This window comes from Mastomys coucha, unplaced genomic scaffold (genome assembly GCF_008632895.1).
Source record: "Mastomys coucha isolate ucsf_1 unplaced genomic scaffold, UCSF_Mcou_1 pScaffold23, whole genome shotgun sequence".
NCBI lineage: Eukaryota > Metazoa > Chordata > Mammalia > Rodentia > Muridae > Mastomys > Mastomys coucha.
The window spans coordinates 14,902,923-14,928,082 of NW_022196906.1; the positions used below are offsets into that span (position 1 = coordinate 14,902,923).

The following is a 25,160-nucleotide window of genomic DNA, read 5'->3' on the forward strand; positions in this document are numbered from 1 at the left end:
GAGAGAGAGAGAGAGAGAGAGAGAAAGAAAGAAAGAAAGAAAGAAAGAAAGAAAGAAAGAGAGAGAGAGAGAGAGAGAAAGAGAGAGAACTAAGGTGTTGCTGCCAAGCCTGAGATCTGTGGAATGGAACCCACTTAAAGGAGAGAACCAATTCCTGAAAATTGTCCTTTAACTTACACATGCATGCCCTGGCCCCCACACACATGTTCTGACCTCCACACACATGCTCTGACCTCCACACACATGCTCTGTCCTCCACACACATGCTCTGACCTCCACACACATGCTCTTACCTCCACACACATGCTCTGGCCTCCACACACATGCTGTGGCCTCCACACACATGTTCTGACCTCCACACACATGCTCTGCCCTCCACACACATGCTCTGGCCTCCACACACATGCTGTGGCATTCCCCTCCCAACAAATGAAACATCTTAAAAAGAAGAGCACAGTTCCTTGGTTTATTCTTGAGATGGCGATTTTGCCCTGTGTCCTGGGAGGAGGGCTGCATGGATGAGGGAGGGAAGAGATCCTTCTGGAATCTCTCATCATATCCCAGGCTTCCTTCAGTAGGAAGCAGATTAAATAGACTACAGACCATTCATTCCCCTTTTCATACAGTTCCCAGTTATAAGCAGGGCAGCACCATTTAGGATCCTGATTTGTGCCCAACATCTTGGTCCCCAGAAGGCTTGGGGACAGAGGAGTGGGGCCAAGTAGGGAGAGGAGATTGTGCAGAACTAGGTCAAGGAAGCAGAGGAAGGCCCATCTCCGGGGAGGGGGTCCCACTTTGATCTTGCTTTACAAACTCTTTTACTCAAGGAAAGACTAGGAAAGAGAGGGAAGGGTCCCAGCCAGGGATCGGGAGGTATCCAGTGCTTAACTATGGAAAGGAGTAGCACCAAAAGGCCTGGTGGACGGGTGGAGAGGCAGGGGCGGGAGGGGGGGGCTCCGTCAGCTCTGAGTTAGAAGTCTACTGCATGGAGGTTTGGGGTGGGGTGGGCAGTGGACGGTGGATGGAGGGGAGAAGCCAGCAGACAGTTGGGTATGCCACCTGGGATGAATAGATGGAGGGAGCTGGGCTCTCCATCCTCAGACCCACAGGGAACAAAGAATAGCCAGAGTCACATGACCCTAGATCTAGAGTCCCTGGTGATAAATAGAATGGCCTCAAAGCCTCAGCACCAAAAAGCCCCACATGGGGCTCCCGTCAGCTTCCTTCCCACCTCAAAAATTCAGCTGCTAAAGCAGACGGAGCCAAGTTCAAACCCAAACTTCTGGTTTGTCTGGCCAAAGTCAGTGGCAGCCACATCCCACAGAGGCAGAAAACCCACAGAAGAGCTGAATTCAAAGAAGGTCTTCTCCTGTCCCTTCCGGACCTGGCCATGAGGGGGCATGGAGAGTAAGTTAGAGGAGGGTGGGGGGAGGCTTCCCCACTCCACACCTGCCAGGCCCCTGGTTCCATGACCTTACCTGGCAGCCATCATGGGTGACCTTGATGGTAGCCGCTGTCGTCTGGTTGAAGGACAACTCTTCCCAGTTGGTCCCTTGGAAGCGGATAGAGTGCCTGTGGTCACCCGCAGCTCTGTCCAGCCATGCCACCGAGTTCTGGCAGGTGTAAGTGAACTTCTGATGTGCTACAGCACTCAATAACTTCAGGAAGGTCAACTGGACCACATTCACGGGAGAGCCATCAGCATCCACGTAGGAGAACTGTGGTGGGGCAAGGTAGTGTAAGGAAGATACCTCCCAGTCCACCTGCAGTCTACCAGCAGGCTTGACACTTCTGCCAAGTCTCAAGTAGCCCAGAGTGGTCTTGGATTCATGATGTAGCTGAGAAAGGCCTTGAACACCTGAAATTCCTATTTACGCGGTGCTAGGAACGGAGCCCAGGGCTTTGTAGAGAAGTGCTTGTCCTTCTCTGTCTATCCACACCAGTGCCCACCACTCCTCATGCCATCCTCCATGTCAGCATTGAAACCCACCTTCTTCCCTCGGCGGAAGGTGCTGTACCAGCCTCCAGGTTTTTCTCGGGACCACGAGGCCAGTTTCACCTGAGGGAGGATGGAAAGGTCATTGGGCACCAACCCAAGTCCCCTCTGCCTTCCCCTACTGGACATCATGGATCATGGATGGCATAGGCTGTGCCCTTGGCAAGGGCACAGCGAGGGGGCTGGGGTTGGTCCACAGCTCCCTCACCCTCACATGTAACAACTCCCAGGATTATCTGGGGTGACTGGATGAAACCCAGGGCCCTGCCCACACTCAAACACTGCTTGGTACTGCTAGGGAATGGAGCCTGGGGCTGTGTATGCTCTTTGAGCCTTGGGGATGGGATCCAGCCACCCTGCCCTGGAAAGCACTGGGGGGTAAAGCCCATAGCCTTGTGAATGCTGGGCAGCATCCTTGCCTTGAGGCTTGGCTTTAGGTCCTGTACTATAGGACACTACTTGACATAGACAGGAGGGATACATGTCATGTGAAGGGAGAATAAGGTCTCACAGGTGGCAAAAGATGGCAGAGGTGAGAAAAAGACAAGATGGTCTCTTTCACTCACCGTCTCAAACTTCTTGTCTGGATAGAGACAGGTTTCACCTCCCGCTGTGAAGTTGCAGAAAACCTTGAAGGCGTCCTGTGCACAGCCCTGATTGGGGTCAATCCAGTACTCTCCTGCCGTGGAACCAGACCCAGTGAATCAGTGGATACGAATGCTGCGGTGCTCACCCATCCTTCCCGGAAGGACCTGGACCTCACCATCTGGCAGGTGCGGGTGGTTACGATGAAGCTCGTGGCATATGAGGCCTGGGCTCTCGGCTGTGCCCAGAGGTCGCTGCAACTGCTGTAGCTCCAAGCTCAGTGAATTGAGTGAGGCCATCACCTCCTCCAGGCCACTTTCTAGGGTGTCTATCACGGAGCGGCGCCTGCGCAGGCCATGCCCCTCAGCCGGAGAACCCTGGACTCACAAGGGAATGGGAATGGAAGAGAGGTAGAATCAGAGATGGGCAGAGAAGACAAGACAATGGGAAATTCAGAAGAAGAAGGAGAGGAGCAAGAAGAGGGGGAGGTGGGGAGAGGGGAAGCAGAGAATGAAAGATGGCGAATAGATGGAGACACAGGGAGGGAGAGACAGGACACAGCAGACAGAACCCAGGGAGAGAAGCTCAGGTCAGACTCCACAAACAGTCCCACTGGGACTGCCAACCGCCCCCCCCAACCCAGACTGTCTTCCAAGGTCTCTTTTGGACATTTGTTTGTTTTATGTACCCCAGACTAACTTCAAACTCTCTATGTAGCTGAGGATAACCATGAACTCCTGATCCTCTTGCCTCCCCAATGCTGGGATGGCAGGTGTGCACCACCCCCCACTGCACTTCATTCCTCCCAAAGCTTTCAAGGAACTGCATTTTTGAGCTACAGACCAAAACACTGTGCTGGGTTCGGGGGGGACCCCAGGCCTGATTCCTGCCCTCCTCCAGGGTCTGGGAACTCACCGGGGGACCAGGAGGACCCGCTGGTCCAGGGTCTCCACGAGGACCAAGAGAGCCCTACAAGAGAGGTCACTTTGAAATGAAGCCTGTCTATGGAGACCTAGTTCTACCAACGCAAATACATGCATGTGCATCATGCACATACACACTCATGTGTGCACACACACACGCACACATATATATGTAATATATATGTATATATAAATTATATATACACACAAAGACATGGAGCAACACATGCACACACATACACCTGAACATATAGATTCACTAGCACATACGTGTGTGTACACACACCCACACATATGCCCAAACATACACATACATGTGCATACATACACAGCTATGCATACATACATCCATGTACACATACTGGCTTGTACATGCACTTCTCTAGAGACCTTCCAAGCCCCTAGACAAAGCCTCCCACATTCAAATCCCCATTACAGCCCCTCACTTCCCCCAATACAGCCCTACTCCTTCCTGACCTTTATCCCTCCTATAAACCAGCCCCCTTTGAACATTCTTCCCCCTGCCTAAGGCAGTGCACACACATGCATACATGTGCCAATACATGCACATACAAGTGCACACACGCAGGGGCCCAGAAGAGGCCCCCCGTGTCCTATGCTAAACCTAAGTTGTGTGTTTCTCTTCCTTATCCTCTGAAATCAGCACATAGTCTTCCACAGGCTACAACTTATTCGGCAGACCTCTTTCCTTTTACAGTAAGTAGTTCAGCATTCCCTCCTACAAAACACAGCATCTTAGATCCCAAGAATGCCACAGTAGGTGCTGAACGGCAGGATGAGTGAAGAATAAACAAAGGAAGGAGGCTGGGAGGGGGAGGGGAGCTGGGACATGGAGGCCCAGGGGGCAGTGCCACTCACCGGGGACCCCTTGGAGCCCTTCTGTCCCAGAGGGCCCTGTGGGAAGAAACAGGGAATGTTGGGGTCTCAACCCCACCCATAGTGGTGACCTCCCCATCCCTCCAATATCCCCACACTCACCACCACACCTGGGGGCCCAGGGTGACCTAACGAGCCAACAGGACCAGGAAGGCCCTAGAAGAGGGACATGGGGGGTCAGCCTTAATAGGGTCCAACCCCACACACCTCTCAGACATCTTTCTATACACTCAAAAGAGTGCCTGAAGCAATACACAGACTCCCAACTCCTCTAGAAGACCCCCCAAGTACCCATACAGATTCCTACATGACAGTCCCCAGTTACAGGCCCCCATTCCCCTAACAGCCCTCCCCCATTCCAAATCCCCCCTTCAAACCACCCCCTTTGAACATTTTTCCCCCACCCCAACAATGCACACACTCACAGGGTCTCCCTGAAGCCCTGGGGGGCCCTGCACACCTGGCAACCCCTGATCGCCTTTCTCACCGGCCTCCCCTGGGGGACCAATGAGGCCTATTAGCCCAATGTGGCCCTGAAAGAAAAAGGCACACAGGACAGACATGTTGGGATCTTTTTTTTCTCCTGGTGGCTTGGAAGGGATGAGTTGGGAGAGCAGTAAACACCCAATTCTCCTTGGCCAGGGCAGGAAGTAAAGGTTGAGGAAATGGAGAGAACACAAGGAGGCGCGCTTACCTTCTCGCCCTTAGGGCCAGCATCTCCCTTCAGGCCAGGGAGGCCAGGTGGGCCCTGGGAAAAGATGAAATTCAGCTTGTGATTCCTTGAAAGCCAGGGATGGGAAGATTTACCAGGGAACCACCCAGCTTTCAAATGCAAGTAAACAGGCCTGGGGTGACAGGACAGTCAGGAGTCAGTAAATGTGGTGAGAAAAATGGGAGTGAGAGAGAGGACAGCTAAAGATACCAGGGGTCAAGATCAGAGAGTGGTCAGCATAGACCATCAAGATAGGGCCAATGTGAACCACCAAGACGGGGGTTGTTGTAGAAAGTGTGTAGGCCATCTGTGTGAAGGCTTGGTGTGTGGGGTCAATACAGGTCATGAAGACGGGGTTCCAGTAAGTTAGAAGGGTAGTCAGTATAGATAGACAGATGGCAGGAGGACCTAGCCTGTACCATCAGCCTCACAGCCCACTCAGTGTCCCTGGATGCCTAGTATGGCTTTCAGAGCTGTCACCACAGGGATAGAGAAGTTTCTTACCAGGGGCCCTGGAGGGCCAATTAGCCCAGGAGGTCCCAGGAGACCTGGCTCACCCTGAAGAGGAGACAGAACAGGGGTGTGTGGTCTCTGCCAGCACTCAGTGTGAACATTCCATCATCCCCCAAGGTCCCCAAGGCTGACTCCTCAACTATGATGAAGTCCTAAGTCAGACGGCCATCCATGCTGCACGTCCCCCCATTTTCACACCACTCACCACAGGACCAGGGATCCCTGGAAGACCATCAGGCCCAACACGTCCAGGGGACCCTCGAGCCCCAATGGGGCCTGTCCTGCCTGGGGGCCCATCAGGACCAGCATCTCCCTGAAATGGACAGGGGTGGGGGGGAAGCAGTCGCAAGGGCCCGCCTGCTGACAGCTGGAACCTCAGGCAGGTGCCAGCCTTCTTTTGGTCAGGTGGCACAGGGACCCATCCAAAGGAGGGTGCTCACCTTGGCGCCTTTCTCTCCCTCTCTTCCTTCTGGACCCATGCGGCCAGGGGAGCCCTGAGGAGGAGGGAAAGTGTGAGTGTCGTAAGGATCAGTATGGAGCATCTGGGTTTATGTCAAGTGTGGACTGGCAAGTTGGCTCAGCAGGTAAAGGACCTTGCCTGAAATCCACATGGTGGAAGGAGAGAACAAACTCCCACAAACTGTCCTCTGAACTATAAATCATTTTGTGGTACATCATACACACACACACACACCACACACACACACACACACACACACACACATACACAAATTGTAAATAAGTAAATAAATATAATAATTTTAAAATGATAAGGGTGGGGTAGGTGTGGAGAGAGGGGCTGTCTCATTGCTGAAGACAAGGTGAACATCAGGCAGTGGAACATCACTCACCTTCTTGCCAGGGAGCCCACGGGCACCAGGTTCCCCTGAAGCTCCAGGTGGCCCCTGTTTAGTCAAGAGCAGCCACAGCATCAGCTCTCTACTGAAAACAGCCCCACAGATGACACCCAGCGCCACCCCCTCCCCCTCTAACCACTCACGGTCATGGGGTTAGAGACACCACAGGGGCCCCAGCAGATGCCCTGGGTACCCCACTTTCCTATCATCAACTCTATTCCATACGCACACTCTACAGCCCTTTGCTCTTCACTCACCGGTCCCCCAATATCACCAGCATTTCCCTTCTCCCCTGGGATGCCATCAATACCCTAGGAAGGAGAGACAGTTGGAGGGGAAGTGAGGGTCATCTACTCCTCTAGGCATGTCAAGGTTTAGGGTCATGAGGGTAAGTGGAGATACATTGATGCATTTAGGGCTGGGCTACAGGGAGAATTTACACTCACCGGAACTCCAGGGTCTCCTGGGGGCCCTAGATCTCCAGGGAGTCCTGTGGGACCCTAGAATAAAAACTGGTTGCTGATCACAACTCACCGAGTGAGGAGTCACCACTTCACGCACCAGATAGTGTCCCCAGATCAACTGCAGGGGACGTCACAAACAAAATGCAAAAGGGCTGGGCTTTTATATTCAGGCAGTGAAGTGTTCACTGCATGCATAAGAGGCTGGGTGTGGGCCAGCAGGAGGGCTCAGCTTCCACTATTTTTCATATCTCATTCATTCATTGTTTCTTCTGTTCATCCAGTCTTTATCTGGGTGGCTCAGTGAGTTAGCAAACAGGAAGAAGTAGGGGCTGGAGAGATGGTGCAGAGGTTGAGAGCACTGGCTGCTCTTTCAGAGGAAAAGGGTTCCATTCTCAGAACCCCCACGGTGGCTTGCACCCATCTGTAACTGCAGATACCATAATTCCAGAGGACCTGACATCCTCTTCCAGCATCTGCAGGCACCATTCACACATGTGGTGCTCAGACATATGTGCGGGCAAAATACACATACACATAACATTTAAAAAGAAAAATTAAAAACAAACAGGAAGAGGGACCAGGTTTTAATGTAATAAGGGGCCCAAGTTCTCTGCTTTGTCTCCCCCAAGGACTTACCATGTTCCCCTTAGATCCATCCTCTCCTGGGGGTCCTTTCTTGCCTGGAGGACCAGCAGCCCCTGATGGACCTGAATCCCCCTTTTCACCAATTTCACCTTTGGGTCCCTTTGCAGAAACAGAGGTCAGAAGTCAAAGGTTAGAGTATCATGGTCTCTTCAGGGAACAAAGATGAGTGCACCTTGAATGAGGGCACTTGCCTGGGAAGTCTGACAACCTGGGTTCCATCCACAGACCCCATGGTAGAAGAGAACTGACCTCCAAAATCTGTCCTCTGACCTCCGCATATGTGCCACACATTCACACAAGCAATAATGACTATATAATATAGATATTTTAAAAGATTAACAGGGAGAGAAAGTGTCTCAGTGACTAAGAGCATGTGGTGGATTGAACACGCTTGGCTCATGGAGATTATTGCTCTTAGGAGGTGTGGCCTTGCTGGAGGAAGTGTGTTGCTGTGGGGGTGGGCTTTGAAGTTCCACTCAGTACAGAATAGTCAGGCTGCTCCTGGCTTCCTTTGGATGAAAATGTAGAACTCTCAGCTCCTCCAGAGCCATCCCTGCCTGGACGCTGCCATGCTTTCTACCGTGGTGATAATGGACTGAACCTGAGAATCTGTAAGCCAGCCCCAATTAAATGTTGTCCTTTATAAGAGTTGCCTTGGTCATGGGGTCTCTTCACAGCAATGGAAGTGACAGAGAGTAACTAAGACAGAGCACATACTACTCAGGCAGAGACCAAAAATGGAGCTCCAAGCACTCACATCAGGCATCTCACAACCTCCTGTAATTCCAGCTCCATGGGAATCCAATGCCATCTTCTGGTATCTTTGGGCACTGCATTTACACACACACACACGCACACACACACACACACACACACACTGTACATGGAGTCAGGTAGTCTAGGTAACACAAGTATTAGAAGTCACAGAAAACTAGAACTAGCTGAGTCAGGGATGATGGCTCTGTCACCCATTATTAGCCTGTCCTGGCCCATGTACTGCTTTGGGTACATTAGAAAATGGTCCCCCACTTTGGGCAACTTTACCCCCAATTTCAGGTTTATTTGCTTTGACTTAAACCCCCAGCTGTCTCTTTGTTTGGTTTGGTTTGGTTTTTCGAGACGGTTTCTCTGTGTAGCCCTAGCTGCCCTGGAACTCACTCTGTAGACCAGGCTGGCCTCGAACTAAGAAATCTGCCTGCCTCTGCCTCCCAAGTGCTGGGATTAAAGGCATGCACCAGGGCTGGAGAGACGGCTCAGTGGTTAAGAGCACTGACTGCTCTTCCAGAGGTCTTGAGTTCAAATCCCAGCAACCACATGGTGGCTCACAACCATCTGTAATGAGATCTGATGCCCACTTCTGGTGTGTCTGAAGACAGCTACAGTGTACTTAAATATAACAAATAAATCTTTAAAAAAAAAAAAAAAAAAAAAAAAAAAAAAAAAAAGAGCCAGTTTAAAAAAAAAAAAAGGCATGCCCCACCACTGCCTGGCTCCCCAGCTGTCTCTTCAATCCTGTATGCTTGTGCAGTGGGCAACTTGTAGGACTCTACCGAGCATCTCTGAGATTTTCTGAGGGGGAGCATCTTTTGTATCTCTCATCAAGATAACCAGGGATATCCATTGATCTAGGGTCGGCAATGCTCTAAGGACTGCCTGGAGGTCATGATAGCATAGCATGCTCCAGGTCAGCAATTCCCTATGGCGAGTCCAAGGGCAGTGCTCTACAGAGACTCACAGGGATGCCAGGAATTCCTGGGGGTCCGACGTCTCCAGCATCCCCTGGCTCACCCTGTGAGAGGCAATGAACATAGAAAGAGATCATCCTACTGATCAGCAGGGAGGAGAGTCCCCACACAGCTGTAGCCAAGGGGACAGGCCCATACCCTCCACCCAGGGCAAGTTCAAGCCCTCCTCTTACCTTCTCGCCCACAGCACCAGGCTGTCCTACTCCTCCAGGCAGCCCTGGGGGGCCCTGGAGAAACAACGAGGAGACTGTGAGTCCCTAGAGGTGGGGCAGACCCATAGAGGCATTCTGCCCATCCCAGAATTCTCACCTCTGATCCACTGGGCCCAGGGGGACCCCTAGGGCCTGGAGCTCCATGAGGACCCTGTCAAAGAACCAAATAGTGTGCAATGAATCCCCATGACTCCACCAGAAAGGCTACATAGCCACAGATAGCCTGTAAGGTGTGTGCAACCCTTTAGATGACCATGACCAGTGGTCACTCACATTCCACCACTCTTCCATATCCCCCAGGGAGTTCATACCATGGATCCTACGTCTCCAACCTCGCCCTTCTCTCCCGGAGGACCCGGCAGCCCCTGTGAAATAAAGAGTAAACTGTAGTATAGACAGCTGGTGAGATGGTCATGCACCTCTCATACAAGTGTGAGGACTTGAGTCTGGGTCCTTAGAATCCATTCTCAAAAGGCTAGACACAGCAGAGCTTGCCTGTAGCCCCAGCACTGGGCAGCAGTGACAAGAAGTCCCCTAGAGCTTGCTGGCAGCCAGTGACCAAATCAAGGAACTCCAGGTTCAGTGAGAGATGTAGCCTCAAAAATAAAGTGAGGAGGGCCATCAAAATGGTTTAGTGGGTAAAGGTGATTGCCACCAAGCCTGATGGCCTGAGTTCAAACCCTGGGACTCTCATGGTAGAAGTAGAGAACTAACTCCTGCAAGCTGTCTTCTGACCTTCACACACATGTGCCATGGCATAAATGAGAATGTGAGTATACACACACACATTCTCTGTCTCTGTCTCTGTCTCTGTCTCTGTCTCTGTCTCTGTCTCTCTCTCTCTCTCTCTCTCACTAAATGTTAAAAAATATTAGTTGGCAAGTAATAAGGAAAACATTCAATGTCAACCCTCATCCTCCACATGCACATGCATACATGAAAGCATGCATACATGCAAACATGCCAGCCTTCATCTTTTAATTTGTTTGTTTGTTCGTTTTGAGGTAGACTCTCATTATGTAGCCCTGGCTGGCCTAGAACTCTCTACAAAGACCAGGGTGGTCTCAAACTCACAGAATCCACCTGCCTCTACCTCCAGAGTTCTGGGATTAAAGGCATCCACCATTATATCCAGCCCTCTGAGCTTTTCATCTTTATAAATCACTAAGACACAGGGATAGCAACATACACAAACAAATGCACACCACACAAAGATTAGAGCTCAGGGTAAGAGGACTTGGGGGGTACCCCCAAACTCACACACCTACCTGAAGGCCCGGAGGACCAATTACACCTACGAAGCCTCGAACTCCATCATCCCCCTTCTGCCCAAAGAGGCCAGGGGGTCCCCGGCGACCCTGAGCACCATCAGCACCCTGTAAAAAGGTTGGGCACAACACAATTGGTGTCCAGATCAAAGGTTGCAGACAGGGTCCAGGTTGGGACTGAGGGTAGGGGATGGCATCAAGTTTGGTGAGAATCAGGTTTTAGTTTGATGTAAAGGTCGGGTGATGTTTTTTAGTTAATGACACATGATGAGTCAGGGCTGTGGCTCAGGTAAGGTTATGAGCAGGGTTTGTAGGAGGTTGAGGTAGAGTTTAGGGCTAGGTTGGAAGTTACAACCTAATATGTTTTGATGACACTCTGACCTGGACCAGCAATGACAGGGTTCCTAAGTGAAAAGTGGCCAGGGGATGAGAAGATAAAGAAGACAGAGAGCTGGGGAAGGGGGTCTTGCACAAGCTATGTGTTATGCTGAGTAAGCTTATTAAGAAAATGCAGCATCGTCTATACAGTTGTTTCTGAAAGGGAAGATGGGACAAGGTCAACCGAAAGCTACCACACAACGAAGGCAGAAGAAGCTGCTCAGTTGGTGTTGCAAGGGGGACAAGGTTTCTCAGGGGCACTGGAGACCGGCACACAACGCTTCTTAAGATGAGAAGAGTTGGGTTGTCTGGATCTGAAGCCACAACTCCCTCGTGTTCCACATTTCAGGGCCTCAGGGAAAGCCTTGGATCAGCTTACTCAATAACACATAACAACACTCAAAAGTTCTTGTGTTAGAACTGTGATCCCAGAATTTGTTGTTTTGAGGCAGGCTTTGGTGGAGCCTAGGTGGGCATAAAACTTACTTTGTAGCTGAGGATGACCTTGAATTCATGATCTTCCATTTCCCCAGTGCTGGGGTTACACGTATGAACTACTATGCCTTGGCTATGGAGTGCTAGAGTTAGAACCAGGGATTTTGTGCATGATAGGTGAGCACTCTGCCAACTAAATCACATCACCAGCCTCCTTCCAAGTTCCTATGTTATCAGAATTTGGAGGTAGGGCCTTACAAAAGTACTAGGATCAGATGCAGTCATGAGTGTGAGGCCCCATGATGGTATATTAGTGACTTCATAAGAAGATGAAGACCCAAGTTCACATAATTGTTATTAACACACTATGTTGTGATAAAGCAAGGAGACCCTGGTCAGATGCCAGCACCACTATTAGGGACTTCCCAGCCTCCAGACCATGAGTCATCCAAATAAATCATTTAGCTTCAGATTTTGTAACAGTAACAGAAAATTAACTAGGGCAAAGCTAGAGTATAATTCAAAGTTCAAGTTCCCATTTGAGGCCAGCAGTGGAGGGGACAGACCTGGTTGGGGTGGGTACATGGTAGGAGAAAGCTAGGATCTGGGTATTTAAACTGGACGAAGATCAAAGCAGTAAGCAGAGAGTTTGAGCTGAGATGGGATTCAAGGTTGGAGTTGGGTTCATCATGTGTGTTGGCGCCGAGGTGAAACCAAGGCTGGGCAAGGATGTTAGGATTTTATTCAGAAGAGTGGCACACTGTCTTCACTTCAAGGACCCAAGGTATAGTCACCAAGTTGGGAGAACTCACCGGGAGGCCTGGATGGCCCGCTGGACCTCTTATTCCTGTTGGTCCAGGTGGGCCCTGAAGGGAAAAACAAAGTAGAAAATTCTATCACAGCCGAGCATGGTTGTACATGCCTATGATCCCAGCATTCATGAGGATCAGGAGTCAAGGTCAGTCTCAGCTACATAGCAAGTTTGTGGACAGCCTAGGTTACATGATGAACTCTTTTACCTGAAAATAGAAAAAAAAAAAAACCTCTCTCCTTTAGATGGCATGTAACCCGTTGATGCTGGGACTGGAGCTTAAGTTTTAGGGAGAAAGCTGCTGGCCCCAGACCAAGGTAGATTCTTACCATGGAGGGATAGGGGATTTTAAGGCCCAGAGGGGCCTTTCTTTGAATTTTTATTTTATTTATGCATTTTGTATGTGTGTGTGCATGTGTGTGGCAACTTATGAGAGTCGATTGTTTTCTTTTACCATGAAGGTCCTGGGCATGGAATTCAGGTCATTGGGTTTAGTGGCCCTCTCGACAGCCTAGAAAGCTTTTTCTTACTCTCCTGGGTTCTCAGGGCTCAAACAGAGCTCAGATAGGGGTCTTTAGCCTTTCAGTTCCAGTGAGCTAGCTGTCAAGATTGGACTGAGGGAACCACAAAACCTAGGCCACCTCATATCTCCTCCCATGAGCACCACAACCTCCCTGGGGGTTCCCACTTACCGCATCTCCTTTATCCCCTTTGCTTCCCTTGTGACCAGGCATCCCTACTTCCCCCTACAGGACAAAGAAATTAGGAAGAGTCCAAGTCCCAGCATACCCAATATCTCTGTGAACTGTCTCTCTCCCTGGTCCTCTCACCTTGTCTCCTTCCTCACCAGAAGGTCCCGCAGCTCCAGGGGGCCCCTGAAGACCTGAGGGCCCTGGAATGCCATCTTTGCCAGTAGGACCAGGAGCACCCCGTTCTCCCTGATGGAGGAAGAGGAAGGACTGATGTTAGAAGCAGGGTACACAGGAGAGGACATCTGTATGGCAATTTCTTTAAAATTGAAACTATCCATCCTGAAGAGAGCTCCTTAAGGCTCAGGATATAAACAACTCACAAGTCTTAGAAAGTTCCTGAAACTTACAGGATTCACCAGCCATCCCAAAGCTATAAAAGTAATTCACAACTATGGGGAAGAGAATCTTTGGACTTTCAAGCTGACTGCAAGTTGTATAGAGAGCTCCAGGGATGCAGCTCTTCTGAGCCATGAGCCAGGCTCAAATGGCAATTCAGTGATACAGCTACTTTTGAGTCAGCCTTGTTTTGTAAGTCACTCCTCATCCATATTCCTGTAAGTAATCCCAATAAACTCACAGCTTCATTAAGCTGGACTTGGGAAAGATAATTTTAAGAATCTATTTTTTAATTTTATTTTATTTTTAATTATGTATGTGTATTTGAATGAGTAGGCATGTGCACATGAGTGCAATTGCCCATGGAGGCCAGAAGAGGGTGACAGATCACCTGGAGCTGGGAATTACAGGCAGATGTGAACCTACACATGTGGATTCTGGAAACTGATCTCAGGTACTCAGCAAGAGCAGTATGTGCTCTTACCCACTGAGTCATCATTTCTCCAGTCCACAGAAATAGAAGTTCTTTGGTAAATGGCTGATGTCTTATCTGGAATGAGTTGATGCTTGTTCACCTCTCCCCAGAAAAAGTCAACCAACAGACACTTACTGGGGACCCCTTCTCGCCAGCAGGACCAATAGGGCCTTGCCCACCACTCTGGCCTGGAAGTCCAATGCCACCAGAGGGTCCCACAGGACCACGCTCACCCGGGGAGCCCTGGAAAGGGGGTAGAGGACCAGAAATGATTAAGGTGACAGGGCTTTTGACACCAGTATCATATTTACACACAGCCAGAGGGCACCCTTAAGCACTAAGGTATGACCCTCTTCACAATCCTCAGTGGTCCCACCCTCCTCAATTTGAGGACCATGGAGCCCTGCATGAACTGTCCCCACCACATCCTTGGAATCCTCTTCTCATTCACTCAGCCCCAGCTACACAGACCTCCACAATCCTGTGGCTGCTCCACAATCCTGCACAGCACAGTCCTGCTCCCAGGGTCTTTGACTTCCCCAGCCAGCCTGTTTAAAACACTCTCCCCAACACTCCACACACTCTCTTCCTTTTCGTTGTTTTCCTACCCCATCTCTCTTCCCTCCCCTCTCCTTCTCTTCCCCCTTTCATTTCCTCTCCCTTTCCTTTCTTCCTTCTTTCTTCCCTTCTATACCTTCCCTTTAACAGGGCCTCAGTAAGTAGACCAGGCTAGCCTCAAATTCACAATCCTACCTCCTCAGTCTCCCACATTCCAGGGGACAGTCCTGCACCACCACATGCAGCCTGAGTAGTATTTTTCTTTTTGCACTTGTGTGTGCATGCATAGCTTTGCATATGTGGACACATGTGTGAATACATGTGCACATTGTATGCATATGGAGTTCTGAGGTTGACGTCAGGAATCATCCTCAATCTTCCACCATGTCTATTGAGTCAGGGTCTCTCAGTCAAGCCCAGAGCTTGCTGATATGGCTGTCCCGCTAACCAGCTTTCTCTGGGAACCCAGGCTCTGGGCTTCCCAGGCTGGAATTAAAGGTGGGCCACCACACCCACTGGACATTGACTGGGGATCTGAACTCAGATCCTCATGTTTGCATGGCCAGCACTTTATCCACTGTGCCAGCTCCCCAGCCAGTCCTATGACACCTATCCTAAAGCAGGAAGCTTTCCGGCTGACTCAGGTCATGGGAGTCAGAACTAAGTGTGCTCCAGGCCTACCTCCCCCAAAAGCACAAGCCCCATCCTGGGGATGTCAACCTCTGAAGACACAGCCCTCACCAGCTCTCTCCCTCCCCCTAGCCAGTGTGTTGATACTTACATTTGCCCCAACAGGGCCTGGGGGACCCTTGTCACCCTTCAAACCAATGGGTCCCTGGAGGAAGAAATGACTAGTCAGAAAATCTCCCAAGGACCCCAAGGATTTGCCTTCACTTTTAGGGACCCTCACCATCCCTAGCCTTATCTGAAGATGGGCCCTGAGCTCTGTAGATCTGTCCATTTCAGATCTCTGCCACTACCATGTCTGTGTGTGTGTGTGTGTGTGTGTGTGTGTGTGTGTGTGTGTGTGTACTGTGTCACATCTTCCACAGTACACGTGTCAAGATCAGAAGACGACTAGCAAGAACTAGTTCTCTCCTATCACAGGGGTCCTGAGGACCAAACTCAGTTCATCAGGCTCAGAAGCAACCCTTTTCCCCTCTGAGCTCCCCCACTGCCCACCGCTAACATCTCTTTACACAGGCCCTTCTCCTTTTTGCTGTCACTGTAGCCACTCTTGAGGAGCCTCCCCTCCCTCCCCCACAGCCCCACACATCAAGAGACTCTCCCAAGATACTCACTGGGTCTCCAGGGGCTCCTTGGGGGCCAGGGAAGCCCATGGGCCCAGGTGGCCCTTCCTTCCCGAGGGACCCCAGGGGTCCTAGCTCACCCTACAGAGAGCCAAGGAGGGGGAGTTAGCCTCAGGAATGGGGTGTCTCCTCCAGTCTCTGATTACTCCCAGCTGCACCCCACACAATGTGAGGCTCATGGGTTAAGTGATGACTTTAAGGCAATCTATCCAAGCTCTTACCTTGGCCCCTTCTCTGCCTTCTATGCCTGGCAGACCTTGTTCACCAGGAGGTCCAGGAGGCCCTGGGGGGCCTCTCTCGCCTAGAGGCCCTGCATCCCCTACCTTTCCCTGGAAACAAGCAAGAGATATCTTGAGCAGCCTGGAGGTGGGGATCACATCAGACTTCCAGCTCCATGTGTTCCTCGGGGATCCCCTCTGACCTGAGGACCAAGGACGCCAGCTGGTCCAGGGGGGCCTGTCTGACCTTGGAAGCCCTAAGGAGAGAAATAGAAAGATGTTCCGCCTGAGAAGAAGAAAAGGAGAGCCCAAGGGACTGGGGACAAAGCTCAGCATGCTCCAGGCAAGCAAGGAGACCTGAGTCCAGCTTCCCAGCATCCGTGCAGGAAGCCAGGTGTGCGGTGCGACAGTCCTCATCCCAGGGCTGGGGAGGCAGAAACCATGGCTCTCTGGGGCTCACTGGCCAGCCAGTCTAACCTAATCTGTGAGGCCCATTTGAGACAGCGAGAGGCCCTGTCTCAAAAAATAAGGTGGGAGCCAGACAGATGGCTAAGTGAGTAAGAGCATTTGCTATTCAAGCAAAAGAACCTGAGCTTGAATCCCCAGCACCCATGCACAGTTCTTATGTCTGCAACCCTAGAGTGGAAACAGGTGGATCATGGGAATTGTTGGCCAGCCAGCCTAGCCAAAACAGAAAGCTTCAGGACCAGTCTTCAAAAGTAAGAACAAGAGAGATAGGGGAAGATACCCAGCATCCTTTTCTGGCTTCCACACGTACATGCACATGCATCCCACCCCATATACAAGGGCCCAACATAGCCAGGGGTCAGAGGTCAAGGGTCACTTACCAATTCTCCTCTTTGTCCAGGGTGTCCAGGTATCCCATCTTTCCCCTGAGGACCCTGGGAAACAAAGTAAGAAGGCATGAAGACTTAGAACTGGGGCCACCCCACCCTGTACCCTTCCCCCACCTACTCAGAGTCAGGGTGACATCACTCACTGGAGGGCCCTTTGGTCCAGGGAATCCTGGTGGACCTTGCAGACCGGGTAGACCCTGAAATGGAACCAGAAATTATTACCTTATCCCTCCTGAGTGTCTTGCACCTATGTCCCACAAGAACAACCTTAAAAGCCAGTCTAGTGCTGGCAGGGTGGCTCAGTGGATAAGGGTGCCTACATTTACTCAGATAAAACCTGGGTTCCATCCCCAGATCCCACAGGGTGGGTGGCATAAACCAACTCCAAAAATCACAGAAACGAAAAGAGTATTGTTTTGGTTTTGTTTTGTTTTGTTTTGTTTTTGTTTTTGAAGCAAGCACATATCGAGCACCTACTCCAAGTAGGTGCTGAGCACTCACTCGGGGTATATGATCTTATTCACCACTGCAGCCTATTGCGGGCAGGGACCATGGTTACCCTATTTTATAAAAGAAGGAACTGAAGCAAAGAGAAGTTAAGCAAGTTGCTCAAGGTCACACAGCAGGCAAGTAGCACAACTGGGAATTGAACTCGCAGATCTCTGATCTTGGAGACTGAGCTCTTGCATACATATGATGTGCTGTCAGCTCATGGCTGGTCCCCCAACAGTGTCACACACACACACACACATACACACACACTCACACTCATACACACTCATACATGCACATTCACAGACACATACACACACACTTACCTTTTCTCCAGGGGCCCCAGGAGACCCGTTCTGACCCACATCACCCTAGAACAGGTGAAATGAGTTTCAATACCAGAACACACTCAACTGGGAGTGTATGTGCAGGTAGCTAAGTTAGCCTGAGATAGACAAGGGACCCTTGGTCATCCCCCATCCTCTACTCACTCGCATACCTTGGGGCCAGGCTGGCCTGTGGCCCCCGGCTGTCCCCTGTCTCCTCGGGTGCCCTGTATAAAAATTTAAAAAATAAAAAAGCAAAGAACAGAAGTGAATGGATGGGTGGGCCTGGGAGAGGGCATCACACACAGGTTCCTTCCTCCAAAATCCCCTCTGACTCCACCAGGGACAGGGACAGGACCTGTCCTTCCCTGCCCACTCCTGACTTCACTACCCCGACGCCCCTCAGCCCAGAGCCCTGTGTGAAGTAGCCATCTTCTCCTCACCGGGGTGCCGCGTTCTCCTTCCTCCCCTGGCTGCCCTGCTTTGCCCTGGAAAGCAAGTCAAAAACAGAGAAGGTGAGAATCGCCTCATGCTTCATGAGACACATATGCACATATGCTTCCACAAGTGGGAATCTTTGCATGCAAGAATGTCTGAAAAAAAAAAAAAAGATGCATGCATCCAGCCCAGAGGAGAGATCTATGTGGCAGGCCTCAATACTAGAGAGGCAGAGCCATCTGAACCATTTGAAACTGAAGCCCCAGATACCAGACATGGAGCTACAGAATTTGGCATTGTCCTGCTGGGTGTCAGTCTTGTGTTGGTCCAGTATTTCCTCACCGTGCTTCTATTCTTCCCTAGTGGAATGGGAATTATAGTCTATGGCACTGTAAATTTTTTTAAATTTTGCTTTTAAAGCACTGGAATTTTGAAAGACTACAGGGTCTTTAAAGTTAGGTTATATCTTACATTCAGAAAATAAGCATGAGACTTTGAGATTAGGAAGTAGGTTACGGTTTTAAGTCGACATGTTTGTGTGTCCAGTGGACAAGGGGTGGAGCTGTGTCAGATAGGTTTTTCTATTTGTGTATGTGTCCGTGTGTGGGTTGGTGCCAGAAAGGGAGCGCTGGATCCCCTGGATCCAGAGCTCCAGATGGTTGTGAGCCACCGGATGGAGCCCTGGGAACCAAAGTCCAGTCCTCTGGGAGAGCAGACAGGGCTCTTAACTGCTGAGCCAGCTCTCCAGCCCTGTTAGTTTTCATTGTCAGCGTGAGGCAGTCTAGAAGCATCCAGGAGGAGAGTCTCAGTAAGAGACTGTATAGATCAGGTTACCCTGTGGGATCAGGTGTCTTGATTGCCTTAAGTGAGAGAGCAAGACTCACCCTAACCCTAACAAGCACAGACAAACCATGCCAACACACACCTCTGGCATGTGTGAGCTCATGCTGCTCCCCTTGGGCCAAGCCACCCCCTCCTCATACCCCCGACAGACAACTCACCCGCTTGCCTTTCTCCCCCAGTGGTCCCAGGGGTCCAGGAAATCCAATAGATCCCTGAACAGAGAGAATGAGACATGAGACTTGGGGATGGTGAGCATTAGGCAGAATTTGGTCCCTGGCTCCATCCTTGGAGGCTTCCTTAGGCTACTGAATCCGATGGCTTTCTTTCATCTCCTCCAGTGGCAGCCTCCTCAGAGGGGGCCCCCGCACCCTCCTTCTCACCTCATTCTGGTTCTCACCCCACAGCAGCCATACTACCCGCCTCCAAATTCCCCAGGTGTGCCTGCCTGCTCCTGCCTGAGAGCCTTCGCACAGGTCCCTCCCTTCACCTTAAATGCTCTTCTCTCAGGTCACCAGTCACCCACCATTCATCATCCTTACGTGCATGTGTATGTGATATGTGTGCACACATGCCCTACACACATATAGAAGCCACAGGGGAATGTCGGGTACCCTGTTCTATTATTCTCCAATCAGCTGGTAAAGCACTTGCCTAACACGCAGGCACTCCTGAGCTTCACCCCCAGCAACACAGGTGTAATGGCATCTGCCTGTGGTCCCAGCTTTCAAGGTGAAACACAAGCTCAGTCTTATCTACATACCAAGTATGAGGTTAGCTGGGCTACATGAAACCCTGTCCCAACAAAAAACTAGAGGGGCTGGTTGGTGAGTGGGTGTGCAATCGACCTGTAGTCCCAGCACTTGGGAAAATAGAGACAGGGAAACCCCAAAGGAACAAATGGATTAATAAGACAATTAAAATTGGTGAGCTCAAGTGAGAGATCCTGCCTCCGTATACAAGGTAGGAGAGGGGAGGATACTGGACATCAACCTCTGGTTTCCATGCTAAGACATGGATGGCAGCACACATCTGAACATCAAGAAGCATGGTGAGATGGCTCAGCAGATAAGAGCACTGACTGCTCTTCCGAAGGTCATGAGTTCAAATCCCAGCAACCACATGGTGGCTCAGAACCACCCATAATGAAATCTGATGGCCTCTTCTGGTGGTCTGAAGACAGCTACAGTGTACTCATTTATAATAATAAATAAATCTTAAAAAAATTAAAAACATCATTTATAAAAAAAAAAAAAAGAACCATGAGCCAAATACAACTTTCCTGCAAAATGTTGACCTACAGTGAGCATTAGACAAGACAACCATGTCAGCTCCAAACAGCAAAGATAAGGACTTCAGAAAGAGTTGTTTCCAGTGAGATGGCTCAGTGGGTAAGGTGCGTGCTCCCAGTCCTAATGATGTGAGTCTGATCTGCAGCATCCACTTGGTGGAAGGACAGAACTGACTCCCTCAAGTTCTCCTTTATGCGTATCTGTGTGTGCCTAGTGCCCATGGGGAACAGAAAAGAGCACCGAACTCCCCAGCACTGGGATTATAACCTTCGTGTGGATGTTGGGAACTGAACTCAGGTTCCCTGCAAGAGCAGCAAGAGCTCTTAACCTCTGAGCATCTCTCCAACCCATAAACGTGATTTTAAATATAGAATTCTGCACTCAACTCTGCTCCCATGCATCTTTATGATCCCAAGGGACTTTCCATAAACAGACATGCTCAGTCATCCGTGATGTAGTCCGGGGTGTGGCTCAGACATCGAGCACAATCTTGCACGTACTCTTGTCCCTCATAACACTGGCACATGTGTTTCTGCATAGCCACATTTCTGTATAAGTACACTGTGTTGGGTTATAATGAATTCAAGATTGGAAAGATCTCAGTTTTGTGCATTTCCTCTGTTTAGGATTCCAACATCTGTGTGCCCTGGTCTGTGCCAGAAGTTTGATTCTTAGTGTGAGATTATGGATGGAGTACCTTTAAGGGGCACAGTGTAGTGGGAGGTCTTTAGATCATTAGGACTAACAGGAAGGGATTAACACAGTTCTCATGGGACTCAGATCCTATGAGAAGGTTTTTAAAGAAGACTGGAAAGATGGCTTGGAGGATAAGAGCACACTGGCTGTTCTTCCAGAGGACCTGGGTTTGCTTCTCCCAACACCTACATGACAGGCTCCCAACCATCCATAACTCCAGTTCCACAGAATCTGAAATTCTCTTCTAGCCTCTGCAGGCATAACATGTATCTGTGATGCACCGATGTATATGCAGACAAAACACCCATTCACATAAATAAAAAGAAATAAAATATCAAAAAAACATTTAGAAGAGGTTTTTTTTTAAAAAGCATTTTGATGACCAACACTCAGAGGGTTTTAGCAGGTAGATCTTTTGTGTTCTCAAGTCTGATCGACACAGTGAGATTCTGTCTCAGTGAAACCAAGACACCTTTATTATATTTACTTATTTTCTGTGTGCTACAGCATGCATGTGGAGGTCAGAAGACAGACTGCAGGAATCAGTTCTCTTTCTACCACTTGGGTGGCAGGGATCTAACTCAGGTCATCAGACTTGGAGGCAAGGACATTTATCCTACTCATCCAAGAAGATTTCTGTTTGGTGTATGTGTGTTCCTGTGTGTGCACATGCATGTGGAAGCCGGGAGTCAATGCTAGGTGTCTTCTTTGTGCTTTACTTTAGCGCTGCACACACATGTTCATGGGTGTGTGTGGTGTGTGAACATGTGTCCAAGCAGAGGCCAGAACAGGATGCCCAACATCCTCCTCCATCGCTGTCCATTCCTTTGAGACAGGGTCTCTCACTGAACATGGAATTAGTCTGCTGCCCAGCAAGCCCCAGGGATCCTCCTGTTTCAGCCCCCACAGCCCTGGGGTTACAGGAACACAAACAAGGCCTTGCCTGACTTTTCCTTCATATTTAAAGGAGTTTTGTATTGGTGTGTGTGTGTGTGTGTGTGTGTGTGTGTGTGTGTGTGTGTGTGTGGTGTGGTGTGGGATTGCTGCTGGCAGAGGACACACTTGATCAGATCCACTGGAGCTGAGGTTGTAGCCACCAATTGTGAGCTGGCAATGTGGATGTGGAGCCCTGAGCTCTGAAGGGCAGCAAGGGTTATCAGCTGTTGAGCCATTTTCAAGCACTGGAAGTTAGTGATGGAAATTTGAACTCAGGTTCAAACTCAGCAAGCTCTCTCTCCATTGACTTATCTCTGTAGCCCCTCTTCCTTAATTCTTTGAGAATTCCTTGAGATAAAGTCTCTCACTGAACCTGGAGTGTGGTCAAGGGCTAGATTTTCTGACCATTGAGCCCCAGGAACCCTCCTGCCTCCACCTACCCTGTGCTGAGGTTATGAATGTGTGCCACACATGGCTTTTCACACGGGTGCTAGGACTCAAATTCAGGGCTTCATGCCGGCATGGCAAGCACTGTACCGACAGCCACCTGGCCAGTCTCCAGTGGATTGTTATTAAGGAAGTGTGGCTATCCCATTTCTGGCCTCCTGTATGACACCATTCCCTACTAAAGTAACTCAGTCAGGGAGGGAACGTAACTTGGGCTAAATCAGTAGAGTCTTCTGATTTTAAGTTATTAGCCTTCAAAGCTATGCTAATAAAACCTCTTTTCTTCATAAAATATCCAGTTTCAAATGTTTTTGTTATCGCCATAGAAAACAGTCTAACACATCACTCTGGTTGATGGACCACACCAAAAGTCATCATCAAGTGAATAAAGGCAGATGGCACAGGTATCTCCAATTAGCAGCTGGGAAAATGGGTTCAAGAACCTCACTCAGGACACTGAGGGCATAAGCACTTCTGAGAAGGAGACCATGATGCTCATGTCCTACTTAGTACTCTCGCAATGACATGAGCTATACAGCCGTGCCCTGTCCTCCCCCTCATGCCCCAGGTCACAGCCTGGACCCACAGGCATCTGTCTCTCTGTCTTTCCCCTGCCCACCTCCAGTTCCATAGCCTCTTACCTTAGGTCCTGGGCGTCCTGGATAACCTGGGAGACCTGGCACCCCAAGTTTGCCCTGCAGAAAAAAAAAAAAAGATCGTAGAACAAAGGTCACATATTGCAAGCTGGAGACCAGAGGGGAAACAGTGTGAAACTGAGTGAGAACCAAGGAAACTGAGTTCCTACAAGGGATATGCCTTCAAGGAGCTCATTCACCAGTACAAACCAGTGTCCTCATCTGTAAGGTGAGGACAAACTGCTTTCTACAAGGACTTGAGAGATGGCTCAGCACTTTGATTCCCAGGCCACTCACAACCACTTGTGACTTTGGCTCCAGGGATTGACCTCTGGAGGCATCTGTACTCACACAGAGAGACACAGAATTAAAAATAAAAATAACCCTCCCCCCCCACACACCCTTTTAAAGAAAAGTTCTCATTGTGTAGTTCTGACTCTTCTAGAACTCGCTAAGTAGACGTGGCTGGCCTCAGACTCATAGAGATTCACGTACCTTTGTCCTACTACCCCCACCCCACCCCACCGGCTCTGGAATTAAAGGAATGCACCACCATGCCATAAAATAAATCTTTTTAAATGTCTATTACACAGAGTCGCTGTGGGGATTAAAAGGAAGGTGCGTGCAAGTAATTGCTTTACAATGCTCGGAAAATAAATTAAGTAACGACAGGGGTTAGCTCAGCCTTACATCCCTGTCCAGAATCCCCCAGTGAGGGGCTGGGGCGTGGCTCAGTGGTTGGGCCCTTGCCCAGAGTCCCCTGTGAGGGGCTGGGGCGTGGCTCAGTGGTAGGGTCCCTGCCCAGAGTCCCCTGTGAGGGGCTGGGGCGTGGCTCCACAGTACAACTGTCCTGGTTCCATCTCCAGATTGGACCGTGAGACAGCAGCCAGGCACAGAGATAGGCAGTAAACAACATAAGTGAACCGTGAAAGTGAACTGTGTCGAGTCACCTTCTCCCCTGATGCTCCTGGGGGACCCTCATCACCAAGCAGGCCCTCAGGCCCCTTTGGTCCTTCTGGGCCATCCTCTCCTCTGGGACCTGGGAGTCCTGGGTTTCCCTGAGATAGAAAGGAACGGGATTGAAATCAGTCACGTGTCCTTCTCCTCTGTTCAATCACAGCCCATCCCCCTGTGTTTACCCCACATAGTCCTCATCTGGAGCTGATCTTACCCGGTCGCCTTTTGGTCCCTCATCACCCTTGAAGCCAGGAAAGCCATCCTCTCCCTGGGAGGGTAGGGGGTGGGGTGGGGGGAACATACAGAAATGGAGACAGAGACGGTGAGAGAAGGGAGAAAGAGAGGGATAGAAAAAGGGACAGAGGCAGGCACAAAGCAGAAGTCAGGGCCTTAAGGAAGGAACATATATCCAGGGTCTCTTTATGGGGGCTCCCTCTCCCTCCCCTCCAGTGAACCCCTTCCTCCTCACCCTTTCTCCTTTCTCGCCTTGGAGACCCCGGTTACCAGAGGTACCCTAAGAAAAATTTTAGAGAGCTCTCAGTCTCCTCCCCTGCTTAAGGAAGGTTTTAGACTTCCTCCCTTGACCTAAAATTGTGAGAACGGTTGCAAGTCGACTATAGTGTGGTGGGGAGCCCTAGAGGAAGCAGTCCTGCCTCCTCAGAGCCCCCCAGTGTACTTGTTCGGCTTCCTCTACCCGTCACATGCCTGGTAGCCACCCCATCCCCCACCCCCACCAAGTTCAGATGCGTGGGGAGAACCAGGAGAGCCAAATCTCTATGCCATTCATCTCTACTTCCTGAGGACACAGTGTCTACAGTTCCTTCTGGCAGCAGAAAGAACATTCCAGAGGCCAGCCTCATTCCAAAGGCAAGGAAGAGTTTCCCCCATTGTGCTGGCCACAAGGAGACTCTGTGCCTGGTGACAGCATGCCCATCCCTTGCAGAGCACATACCCTGGACTGACTTCCTGCCTGTACCACACTGACAAACTGCACTTGGCTCAGACGGGAACTGAGCTCAACTGAAGAATGAACAAGCAGTTGGAGCTGATGCAACTATGTGCTTGGAAACAGCAGGGCCTTCTGCAGCTCCGCAGTAATTTACTGGACCACAGTAAAGAAAGCTTTTGGCTGTGGCCTTCCCTCCCTTGGCTAC

General features: G+C 50.2%; 1 protein-coding gene across 4 annotated transcripts in view; it reads right to left on the reverse strand.

The window, feature by feature from the left end:
- Nucleotides 1-452: 452 nt before the first annotated feature.
- Nucleotides 453-25,160, reverse strand: part of Col5a3 (collagen type V alpha 3 chain) — a 46,361-nt gene continuing 21,653 nt past the window's right edge. For 2 of the 4 annotated variants that reach the window (XM_031344635.1, XM_031344634.1), the window contains exons 28-67: nucleotides 24,476-24,520; nucleotides 24,221-24,274; nucleotides 24,000-24,107; nucleotides 23,056-23,109; nucleotides 19,205-19,258; nucleotides 18,209-18,253; nucleotides 17,939-17,992; nucleotides 17,766-17,810; nucleotides 17,091-17,144; nucleotides 16,939-16,992; nucleotides 16,294-16,347; nucleotides 16,094-16,201; nucleotides 15,864-15,953; nucleotides 15,344-15,397; nucleotides 14,140-14,247; nucleotides 13,272-13,379; nucleotides 13,134-13,187; nucleotides 12,443-12,496; nucleotides 10,818-10,925; nucleotides 9,861-9,914; nucleotides 9,647-9,700; nucleotides 9,511-9,564; nucleotides 9,328-9,381; nucleotides 7,584-7,691; nucleotides 6,930-6,983; nucleotides 6,741-6,794; nucleotides 6,478-6,531; nucleotides 6,067-6,120; nucleotides 5,832-5,939; nucleotides 5,618-5,671; nucleotides 5,096-5,149; nucleotides 4,827-4,934; nucleotides 4,504-4,557; nucleotides 4,384-4,419; nucleotides 3,497-3,550; nucleotides 2,760-2,958; nucleotides 2,563-2,675; nucleotides 1,991-2,059; nucleotides 1,479-1,718; nucleotides 453-1,384 (exon numbers count right to left, since the gene is read on the reverse strand). In XM_031344635.1, the coding sequence (XP_031200495.1) occupies nucleotides 1,241-1,384; nucleotides 1,479-1,718; nucleotides 1,991-2,059; nucleotides 2,563-2,675; nucleotides 2,760-2,958; nucleotides 3,497-3,550; nucleotides 4,384-4,419; nucleotides 4,504-4,557; nucleotides 4,827-4,934; nucleotides 5,096-5,149; nucleotides 5,618-5,671; nucleotides 5,832-5,939; nucleotides 6,067-6,120; nucleotides 6,478-6,531; nucleotides 6,741-6,794; nucleotides 6,930-6,983; nucleotides 7,584-7,691; nucleotides 9,328-9,381; nucleotides 9,511-9,564; nucleotides 9,647-9,700; nucleotides 9,861-9,914; nucleotides 10,818-10,925; nucleotides 12,443-12,496; nucleotides 13,134-13,187; nucleotides 13,272-13,379; nucleotides 14,140-14,247; nucleotides 15,344-15,397; nucleotides 15,864-15,953; nucleotides 16,094-16,201; nucleotides 16,294-16,347; nucleotides 16,939-16,992; nucleotides 17,091-17,144; nucleotides 17,766-17,810; nucleotides 17,939-17,992; nucleotides 18,209-18,253; nucleotides 19,205-19,258; nucleotides 23,056-23,109; nucleotides 24,000-24,107; nucleotides 24,221-24,274; nucleotides 24,476-24,520 (3,078 nt within the window). In that variant the 3' untranslated portion in view covers nucleotides 453-1,240. Of the gene's footprint in view, nucleotides 1,385-1,478; nucleotides 1,719-1,990; nucleotides 2,060-2,562; nucleotides 2,676-2,759; nucleotides 2,959-3,496; nucleotides 3,551-4,383; nucleotides 4,420-4,503; nucleotides 4,558-4,826; nucleotides 4,935-5,095; nucleotides 5,150-5,617; nucleotides 5,672-5,831; nucleotides 5,940-6,066; nucleotides 6,121-6,477; nucleotides 6,532-6,740; nucleotides 6,795-6,929; nucleotides 6,984-7,583; nucleotides 7,692-9,327; nucleotides 9,382-9,510; nucleotides 9,565-9,646; nucleotides 9,701-9,860; nucleotides 9,915-10,817; nucleotides 10,926-12,442; nucleotides 12,497-13,133; nucleotides 13,188-13,271; nucleotides 13,380-14,139; nucleotides 14,248-15,343; nucleotides 15,398-15,863; nucleotides 15,954-16,093; nucleotides 16,202-16,293; nucleotides 16,348-16,938; nucleotides 16,993-17,090; nucleotides 17,145-17,765; nucleotides 17,811-17,938; nucleotides 17,993-18,208; nucleotides 18,254-19,204; nucleotides 19,259-23,055; nucleotides 23,110-23,999; nucleotides 24,108-24,220; nucleotides 24,275-24,475; nucleotides 24,521-25,160 lie in introns of those variants that run through there. The other 2 variants (XM_031344636.1, XR_004111621.1) reach the window with 2 other exon arrangements.